We start from the raw sequence: 11038 nt of genomic DNA on the forward strand, positions 1-11038 counted from the left end.
TAGCACTTGCTCAATGTTTTAAAATATAAGTGGGGGATTGTTGGGGTATATATTTAAAAAACATAGTTTTGTAATAATATGCCAAAGTTAGAGAGATAGTATGGTGGCATTGTTTTGAGCTCCCACACTATAGGCATGGGTTCAATTCCCACCCCACACAATTTCACTAGGGTATATACTATTTATACTATATATTATATTACATTAGTCCGGGAGCGGGGTCTTGGGAGGTCTGCTGATCCAGAAACAATTTTTTTTTTTGCTGTTTTTAACTTAAATTTTCAAAACGTATTAAGATAATTATATCATGATTAATTACAGTTAATGTTGAAATTTTAATACGGCCGTTTTTTTGCTGTTACAAAGAAATTTAATTGGCATTTAATCGAAAATTAATTTTCCATTAATTCCATTGATTCTTTTTGATTATAAAATAAAAAACTGGTTTCTGGAAGAGAAATATAGAACGTTATTTTTATTTCGTCAAGTTTTCTGAGCAAGTGTTGTTGAAAGAGTTATTATTGATTCGATTTCTCAGTGCAGAGAAATCGAAAGAGATAAGCTGTTTTATCCCATAGGGTTTCGACAAAAAACTGACTGCTAGCACAATCAAGAGGCAGAGTCGCGAAACACCTTAAAGATAGCGATCTAGTACGCGACTCAGCGGTTTCTTTGTGTGATTTGATTATAGTGCTTTGTTTCCAACAGCTAGCAATTCTTACATCTTCTTGCCGTAACAGAAGTGCCAAGATCGATACATGACTTGGTTTTTGAACGAATTGGCGCCAGCCAAGACTTTCCAGGAAATATACATGAACTTCTTTTCAACCATTCTGAATATGGCACCATAGGGGGTGAATCAGGATTATCCAAAACCCAAACAGGACCGAGCTAACGCTGTAACACCGCGATAATTGAGACGACAAGAACAGTACAAGTTAAAGGAAGGACCACAGGGAGTGGACTAACCAGAAGACTAAAAGTGAAAAAGATTACTAAAAAAAAAAACAAAGAAAGAAAAGAAAAAAAAGAGAAATTAAAATAAATAAAGGTCTCACATTCCCATTGATAAACAGGTCTAAATTCTTTTACCACCTATTAAAAATTAGAAATTGTTTACGATATGTTTTTAAGTTAGATGTGCAAATTATGTCACAAAAATCCCAACTACACAACCGATAACCAGACTTACTTGCATGAAAATCTTTCTGTAGGAAATTAATACCTCGAATATAATTGTGGGATGGGGAAATTTCTTTCTGACTCCGCATTAGCCTACTGGTTGTAAGCCTCTTGGCTGTTGTGTTTGTTGTGGTTGAGTCTGTGGTTTTTGGGTTGTTTTCTGTTTTTTTTCTTCTTCTCTTTTAGTTTGTTGTGGTTGAAACCCTTTCCAACTGTGGCTTCAATTCGGTTGTCAAAATCAAACCTCATAAAGTCTCGACTTCTCTTTTATCGACTTTAATGGTCGTTCTTTGTAAGGGTTTTTAATTTTTAAGTACTTCAAAAATTACCGTCGGCTCCCGAATATACATCGGAATCTTCATTACTCCGGTCAAGACTTCAAGCAAATCACTCCTACTTTGGAGCATCTCTTTTTCTGGAAGAAGATAATCAACAAAAATGGTGGACTTTTGATCCGAATACCATTTCTCCTCCGATTCAATGGGTTCTCTACTCATACATGTGTCTAGTCTCTTTTGGGTGTTCTTTCTCTTTTCTTATTAGGACACTTGATGTTGTACTAGTGGTGTATGATATTTCTCTATGGTTCTTAAAATCAGATGTGCTTGAACTCTTTGTAACCTTAACTTTGAATTATCAATGAAGAAGAAGAGTTTTATCAAAAAAAAAAAAAAAAATTCCTAAGATTTTTCTTGGTAGGGTGCACATTATCTCAATTTGATAATAGAATTTAAACATGCGTTGTATCAGGGGGTATAGGACAAACAACAAAAATAGGACATGGGGAACCTTATCTTTGCAGAGCACAGTAACATGTCTCATTGAAGAGGTAAAGGGCTCCACTAGTCCAACCACAATAGTCTTTAGCTAGAGACCCCCCACTTCTTCATACAACCATAAAAACCAAAGAATCATCTCACTGAAAAAACCTCACCAACAACCGCTAATTATCTAGTCGATCTCTATACAATTCTTCACGCCTTTTAGATCTCTGGCATCAGTTTGTTTCAATGGCAATTGGGATGGTGCTGATAAAATGCATGTTTATGATGGTTTTGAGTGTGGGTTTTGTGAAATCAGATATAGATAAAGATAGAGAAGAGTGTGCCACACAATTAGTTGTTGTTGCTACATGCCTACCTTATGTTGGTGGAACGACAAAAGCTCCAACGCCGGATTGTTGTACTGGTGTCAAGCAAGTTCTTACTAGTAGCAAGAAATGTCTTTGTCTTCTTATTAAAGACAGGAATGATCCTTCTCTGGGTCTCAAAATCAACACTACTCTTTCTTTAGGACTTCCTTCTATTTGTAAAACCAAATCTGCAATTTCTGAGTGCCCCGGTGAGTTACTCACCGGAGTTTTTATTTTGATTTTTTTTTCTAGATTATTGTACTCATTATTGTGGTTTTGATTTGGGTTATGTCTGATTTGATGAATTCAGCTCTACTGCACTTGTCTCCTAATTCACCTGATGCCAAAGTGTTTGAGGATTTTAATAACATTGCTAATGGTAATACTACTGCTAGTACTCCACCGGCGGCATCCAAGGGTAAGTGCACTATCTTTTGTAATTTGGCATAATTTTTGATGAGCAAGCAGCCTTTGAAACAATTATGTTAACATTAGATGCATAAAAAGGGATAAACTGGTTGCTAAAAAACACCAAATCTGGCAAACTGTGGTGACATTCTCCGGTTGTCCATGTTTTGATAACGGTGCTTTAGCGGAAATTAAAACGTAATGTGCAGTATTTTTTTGGTGGAATGTTGAAATTTTTGGATTTAATTTTATTCTGTATTCTGATTTTTTGTTACAGAAACTCCAAAGAGTGGCAGCAGTAATGCAGGAGGATCAAGTCCACCACCGAAGAATAATGGTGGAATGAAAATAAATAGTTGGTTGGGACTGAAAATGGTGGGCGGGGTTCTTTTATGGTGCTTGACATCATACAGTTGATTGTAGATGATGTCTTAAGTGATTTAATTATTAGACAGTTGAGTTTATTTAAAGATCGTGTTATCTCTTGTATTAAATTTTTTTTTTTTTTTTATAAGCAAAGGCCTTCGACAAGGCTAAAAGTCCCCCTCAACTGGTGGAGCTAGCCAAGCAGGAGGCATAGACCAGTACCTAAAAGATTTCTTACGTTTTGCCCATTAAGCTAGCTCATGAGCAACGGTATTACAAATTTTAGGTTGAAAACTAAAGATACAAGCAATTAGATTAGAGGAAAATAACTGAATGTCTTTAAAAATTGCATTTGTTCTAGAATCTCCATCAAAGGAACCCAAAGAGAATTGTTCCACCAGCTTCTTAGCATCACTTTCAATGATGATATGGGTCATCTTTTGTTCCACTGCTTTCTTAAGAACTCCCCAGATGGCCCTGGCTTCCGCTTCTTCTGCAGACGAAACTTCAAAAACCATAGCAGCACAGAAAGAGGCTTTGCTAGTAAAACCTCTCATCACATAACCTGCACCATTATCTCCAGAGATGTCATCAAAGGCTCCATCTGTGTTACATTTGATCCAACCAACCAAAGGGGGCATCCATTTGTGATTTAAAGCTATAGGTTTTGTGAAAATAGCAACAGAAAGGTTTTTCCTAGTGAGGAGCATTGCCCTGGGTCTTTCTATGACAGAATTATGATTTTCATACACGTTTTGAAAGACCAAGTTATTTCTACTGGTCCAGAGAGACCACAGGATAGCAACAAAGATTTGTTGAGCATCATCAGGTAATCTAGAGTTTTGATCCAGGAGCCAGAACATAAGCCACTGCTGAAAAGTTTTTTGAGTAAAGAAAGAAGTGCTTATGCAAAAACTGGACAAGAACCAAACCTTAGAATCAAAAGGACACAGAACCAAATTATGCATAATGATTTCATGAGGATTCTTGCATCTAGCACATTCAACAAAATGCATAGGCATTCTAGTGTGGAGAACAGTTCTAGCTGGGAGAGCATTTTTTGCAGCTTTCCAAAGGAAGAGTTGAATTTCGTAAGGAACTTTAATCTTCTAGGTATGTAACCAAAGAGTTTTACAGGGAGAGGGATCTAATCCTCTGAGTCCCAAGTAAGTAGATTTAAAGAAAATTTACCATTCTTCGAAAGGTCCCAAGCCTTCCTATCAGGAATGCAAAGCTGGCTTAAGGGAATTGTGACAATCTTCTTAACAGAAGCATCATCAAAGTGGGTAGAGAGTCTAGAAACATTCTAGGTTCTAGTATTGTTATCAATGAAATAATCAACTTTAATGTTAGGGTCCTGAGGGGTAAGAGGGTTGGGAGTAGCAGATCCCAAATTTGGAATCCATTTATCACACCAAGGGTCGATAAACTTTCATCCCCAACAATCCAAGAAACAAAGGGTTTAATCAACTCCTTAATAGCATGAAGGCATTTCCAGGTCCAAGAGCATTTATCAGGGCATTTAGCATTCAGAAAATCAGTTCTATGGAAGTATCTAACTTTTAAAATCTTAGCCAACATGCAATCAGGGTTTTCAATAATTTTCCAAGCATTCCTAGCTAACATGGCAAGATTATTTAGCTCAGCTTTTCTAAAACCCAAGCCACCTTCAGATTTAGGGGAGCACAGAGTATCCCAACCCAAAAGATGGAGCTTCCTATCTTTTGGGTCAAGAGATTCTCCCCACCAGAATTTGCAGAGATGGGCATCCATCTGTCTGCAAAGGTACTTTGGGATTATAAAAGCCCCCATATGGGTTTGGATTTTAGAATCTTTGAAAACAGTAGGAGTACCAAGGTACTTTTCGCCTAAATATCTGCTTTGGATATCCAGAATGTTAGCCAAAAGGGCTTTCCTATGTTCATGAAGTTTCCTACTAAATAGAATTCCAGATTTATCAAAATTAATTTCCTGCCCAGAAGCAAGGCAATACTTTTGAGGATATCCCTTTATAACAGTAAAGTTTTCAGTAGTAGTAGAAGAGAAAAGAAGAGAGTCATCAACAAACAGGAGATGAGTCATTTCTGGAGCATTTTTACAAATTTTGATACCCTTAAGAGTTTTATTCCTTTGGAGACTATCTATGTAAGAACAAAGGGCCTCAACACAGATAATGTATAGGTAAGGGGATAAAGGATCCCCTTGCCTTAGGCCTCTCTCAGGTTGAAAAAAAACAGTAGGACTACCATTTAAGAGAACAGAATAAGAAAGAGTAGAAACACACTGGTTTATGAGTTTAATCCAATTTTCAGCTAGCCCCATTTTTCTCAAAACTTTTTCTAGAAAAGACCACTCCAATTTATCATAAGCTTTTGACATATCAAGTTTAACGGCAGCAGTGCCCTCAACTTTGTCATTATGATTAACATAATATATGGCTTCATTAGCAAGGGGAATATTGTCAGAGATACTCCTCTTAGGTATGAAGGCACTTTGGTTTTGGGATATGATGTTATTCATAAAAGGTTTAAGCCTATTAGGAAGAGTTTTAGAAAGAATTTTGTAAATGAAATTACATAATCCCATAGGTCTATATTGACTGACTAACTCAGCTAGAGGAACTTTAGGAATAAGAGCTATATTGGTATGATTGAAAACTTTAGCTATATTCCATGTTCTGAAGCAGGTTTGGGTCACATCAACAATATCCCAATAATATCCCAATACAGCTTCACCAACAATATCCCAATGTTTTTGATAAAATAAGTCTGTGAATCCATCTGGTCTTGGGGACTTTTTTCCTCCCATTTGAAAAACAACATTTTTTATTTCCTCAGCAGTGAGGGGAAGATTTAAAGTGTCATTATCCTCGGCAGAAAATTTTACAGGCAGATCATTTAAAATTTCATCCTGAAATTGTTGGGGTTGAGAAGAGTAAAGATTTTTGAAATAATCTAAGAAAGAATTCCCAATACTATCTCTATCAGTTAGGATAGCATTGGAAGAATTCTTGATCCAGCTAATAGCATTCCTCTTTCTCCTGAAAAGAGTGACTCTATGAAAGTAAAGTGTGTTTCTATCACCTTCAATGAGCCATACTTCTCTAGACTTATCTTTCCAGTAAAGTTCCTCCAGGGTATAGAGGTACTCTAATCTAGTTTTAAGTCTAGCAGTAGTAGTAGTAGTATTAGTGGGATCAGAAATTTGTAGCTCTAACAAATCTTTTCTAATGGTAGATATATCAGTTTGAATATTACCAAATGAGGATTTGTTCCAATCTCTAATACCTTTTTTAGCAATAAGAAGCTTACCTCTTAGTTTATAGGCTGGAGATCCTATAATATTGACAGACTAAGAGTTAGCTATAATTTCTCTGCAAGTGGGATCCTCAATCCACATAGCCATGAAATGAAAAGGTCTAGGCATGCAAGTTTCCTCATAATTAAAACCTATGTTCATGGGGCAATTATCAGAAGAATCTCTAGGGAGATTGTTAACACAGAATTTAGGACAAAGATCCTCAACAATTTGGTTTAAAAGACATCTATCTAGCCTTTCTAGAATTAAATCAGGACCGTGTTTCATATTGGACCAAGTGAATCTTGGACCAGAAAAACCAGGATCATGCAAGTTGAAAACAACACAAAAATTTCTTAAATGTTCAAAATTAGAGTCTTTAACTTCAAGGCCACCATTTTTATCTTATGTTCCTAAAAGAGTATTAAAGCCACCAATGACAAAGACAGGTTCATTTATGGGGGAAATAGTTTGTTGACACTGTTGTTCTCAAAAGGAGGGTAGGTTTACCATACACAAAATGGATATGGCAAGTTTTAGAATGGATAATATCAGTTGAAGTCACATAGATGCCCCTCAAGCTGGAAGAAACAACATTCAGATGAATTTCTTTTTTTCCAGGCCAAAACCAGACCACCACTTTTACCAACACTAGGAACATTGAGAGTGAAGGGGAAGCCCATGTTTTTAAGTTTCCTGGATGCCATATCTTTCCCCATTTTAGTCTCAAAGAGGAAAATGATATCAGGGTTAACATTCCTACAAAGCATACTAAGTTCTTTGTTTGCAGATTTTTTTCCAAATCCTCTAAGGTTCCATGCAATTAAGTTTATTTGTTGACAGGGAATTGGTTAAATGCAGGGTTTGAATTATCAAGAATAGGATTGTGGGGTATAGGATTTACCTGAGTAGTAGAGTCGGATCCACCACCAAGAGAAGCATTGGAACCATCACCACTTTTAGAAGAACTTTGGGCGAAATTGAGACTAGAACTGGCAGCATTGAGAGGGGAATTGTTGCGGACATCATTGCTTTCTGGGGTGTTATCAGCAGGAACGTTGTAGCTTCCAAAGGAGTTGAAGAAAGGTTGGGTATTGAGGGAGCAAGTTGAGAGATCTATATCTGGTAATTCAGCAAAATTGGTAATTGGAGTGCACAGTTGAGCATAATCAGGCTCATTAGAGGTTTTTTCTTCAGGGACAACCGCTAGGCTGACAACAATGGAGTTAGCTCTGGTACGCTTTCTTAAATCCGACCTTGGATTAATCTTCCTTTTGAGATTTTTTATAGCTTCTTGTTCAGCAGAATTTCCTGCTCCTCTAGTGATTATAGAGCTGGTGTTTGGGGTAGCAGCAGTTTTGAACCTTCTTGAAGAATTAGTAGTACGAATCGGTCCGCTTGGAGTAGATTCAGAACCAGTAATAGAAGCAGCAACAGTAACATTTTGAGTAGTAACTTGCTTTAAGATAATTGGCAAGCCATTTTCTAACTGAGTTGGGTGTTTTTGAACAGGGCCAACATCAAAGGTTTTCAGGGTAGCAGATCTATTGACGAAGGGGCCCATTTGAAAAATGTTTGACAAACTTTTTTTATTAGTGTTTTCCATTCTTTGATCAACAGCTACAGTCTTTCCTTTAGTACTCACTTCAGTTGCAGTTGATTCCATTTGAGTATCTGGTATAACCTCAGAGTGTTGCATGTTGGTGTCAGTGTCACCAGCAAAATAAGGAGTTACTTGTTTGATTGCTGAAGGCATCATTAACTTTGAGACACTTGGAAGAGTGTAATCACTGCATCGAGCATCCAGATCTTTAATCTTCTTTTGCTTTAATTTCCAAGCAGGGAAGTTTTGATCTTTGTGATCAAGGATACGACAGGAGGTACAAAAATATCTTGGAACTTTGATGTGTCTACATTCAATAAGGAAAGGTTCATTCCTACCATTTGTGAAAAGCGGAATGCCTTTTGGTAGTGCTTTCTGGACTAGAATTCTAATGCAGACTTTGACATTCTTCTTAAAAGGATGTTTACCAAACGGGTTCTGAGCTTCTATGAGTTCTCCCATATTTAGAGTGAGGAGTTAAGATCTTCAAACTCTGTGCATTCATTGGGAATTTTTCACAAGATGAACCACATAATTTCTTCATCAAAGAAGAGTTGGTGATTTGGTGGCCAACCTTCAATTGGAACAACTTTTAGCACCATTAGATAACCACAGACAAACCAAGGTTTTTGAGAATTAATTCTGTTAAAATCCTCTTCAGGTAAGTAACGGATGAGAACTTTGTTCCTCTGACAATTGAAAGTAGTGATAGTAGGGTGTTGAGCTATAGGCCAATTGTTGCAGATGTAATATCTGATTGAGGAGGTTGGGATCAGAGTTTCACAACAAACATATCCTGTCATACACCATTTCCAGTTAGTATCAGCTTCTTCTAAGACAACTTTCTTATCAATGAATACTGGTTTAGTAAGATAGTTGCAGATTATGCTTTGGGGGATAGGGTTGACATATGGAATGTCGCTATCATTTCCATGCTTTTGAGTTTGGCTTTGGACTAAGGTATTCACGTGAATATTGTGAGGAGAGAGCCACAAGAAGACGGTTCTAATAGGACCTTTTTGTAACATTTGAGACAGATTGGATTGAGGATAGGTGACATGGATATGGGTTGTTGAACATTTATTTGGTTTGTCATTATTCATTATGACGTTTAGGTGATGATGTAAACTGCCATAATAATGGTAGAAAAGAGGGGGAAATTTCTTTGTTTGGATTGGTGGTGAGGGAGAAGTTTTTTTTATGCTTGTTGGGTGGTTAGGTTTGATAGATAGGCTAGAGACATTTCTGTCTAATTTGCCCCAGGTTACGATGATGCCTCCCAACTGGTGCTATCGTCTCCTAGTCTGCATAAAACGTAAAGTGTTAATTAGACCCCAAAGATAAATATCAAAGTTTGGTAACCCACCAGATACTCCCTTAATGGCAGTTACAAAGAAAGTGAAGGTCTTAATGAATATTAGGTGTTGAATATAGGTCTCGATAGGGTAATTATGGTTTGGATGGGTAAAATCAGACGCATGGCTTTGAAGAGGCGTGGTAAACAAAGCGACATGACGCTTAACCAAGCGCCTTAAATGGTAATTAATAGGTATGGTGGGGGCTTTAAAAGGTGGTTTATGAGGGTAATTAGCATATTCAGAGAAAAAATTAGCTTTCTTTCACCGGAAAAGGAAAGGTTTAGGGAGAATTTAGAAAGTCTAAGAAATAGTCGGCGAGTCTTCTCAGAGTGCAAGGGGTGGGAGAATTCCTGGAGATTCTCCTTTGCCATCATCTGCTGTATCTCCAGATTCACCAGAATATACACAAGCCAAGGCTCTTCTTTCTTCAATGAAGATTGAAGAATTACAGAAACTGTAGGAAGATGTGCATTCTGAGATTGATCGGCAGTTACAAATTCAAATCCGACAAAGGGAGGAAGAGAAGGATGCGCGAGACAGAGAAAAGAGAAGACTTGAGAGATTGTATGATGCATGGCTACCAAAGTATTTTGATAGGCGAGAGAGAAAAGATGAGGAATGGGAAGAGAAGAAAGTAGGGAAGCAACCAAAGGCACCCAAATATGGAAGTGTAACTGAAAGTTATTCTGAAGCAACTGATGGGTTTGAGTCTGAGAGAGAGATGGAGACCAGTGATTTGGATTCATATACTTCTGTGAGTCATGAAAGGAACAATCATGGGAGGATAGTGTATGATTAAAAGCATTTAAGGAGCCGATTTGAGTATGAAATTTCCAACCCCAAGATCTTCTCAAGGACCATGAATGAGGGTGAACCAGAAAGATTTAAGGTAAGTTTGAATGTGCTTGATTAAGATGATGAAGATGAAGAGGATAGGGATGATGATTCATACTCCGGTGGGACTTCGCCTGCTCCATCAGACAGTGAAGATAGTAAACGATGTGAAGGGGATGAATGGGATGAGTTGTGGTGAACACTACAAGGTTACTAGAAGAAGCCATATTTTCAGGTTGTGCATAAAGCCTGAAAACAGTTAACAGGTTTTTTATGAAATGGCTTTTCTGGTAACTTCCTTTTATCCCAATCTTCTTAAATTTGTTGTTGTTGATGATGGTAAGTTTCTTGTTGCTTCTTGAAGAGAGGTCGGCTTTGTTTGCAGTTCTTTGAATTTGTGTGCTTTTATAGTTGTAATTGTTAAGGGTTGAGAAAGAGGTAGTCTTACAGGTTTTTTGATGAACAATTGGTAATTTTGTGGTAATTTGTGTTAGAATTTTGGTATTTTGATGGATGTAATTTAGCTTTGAATGTCGGGGATTTGGGCAATCGGGGTTTTGAATGTTTAAACTCTTGTAATGAAACACTGGGCTCTGGGATGGCTCAGTGTTAACTTTAGTAGTATTATTGTAGTTATTTCCTGATAAACTTGTGAACAACTTGAGTTTTTGTATGAGACTGGTGAGACTATGGAAGAATAGACTTGTACTAGGCTCTTTGATTCTCTTGTATTAAATTAACCCATTGATGTTGGTTTATATTGACAAGCTATAAAATCAAACAGTGTGTTTTGCTATTTTTATGCAGAAATGCTTTATATCCCGGGTTGAATCCCGTGGGCCATCCTGATTTCATTTT

At 37.2% G+C, this 11038-nt stretch overlaps 2 protein-coding genes across 2 annotated transcripts; one reads left to right on the plus strand and one right to left on the minus strand.

Annotated features, from left to right (window-relative positions):
* The first annotated feature begins 2067 nt into the window (after positions 1–2067).
* LOC113317533 (protein YLS3-like) lies at positions 2068–3253 on the plus strand. The gene is made up of 3 exons (XM_026565667.1): positions 2068–2523; positions 2625–2732; positions 3000–3253. Exons 1-3 carry the CDS (start codon positions 2193–2195, stop codon positions 3137–3139), a joined length of 579 nt encoding a protein of 192 aa, XP_026421452.1. The 5' UTR covers positions 2068–2192; the 3' UTR covers positions 3140–3253.
* Positions 3254–3336: 83 nt separating this feature from the next.
* On the minus strand, positions 3337–7104 carry LOC113316418. Its single transcript, XM_026564602.1, has 3 exons — positions 7032–7104; positions 4431–6423; positions 3337–4003 (listed from the first exon to the last, which is right to left on the minus strand). The coding sequence occupies exons 1-3, from the start codon at positions 7102–7104 to the stop codon at positions 3337–3339; spliced, it is 2733 nt and encodes a 910-aa protein (XP_026420387.1).
* Positions 7105–11038: the final 3934 nt, after the last annotated feature.

The sequence above is a fragment of the Papaver somniferum genome, chromosome 10, assembly GCF_003573695.1.
Source record: "Papaver somniferum cultivar HN1 chromosome 10, ASM357369v1, whole genome shotgun sequence".
Taxonomy (NCBI): Eukaryota; Viridiplantae; Streptophyta; class Magnoliopsida; order Ranunculales; family Papaveraceae; genus Papaver; species Papaver somniferum.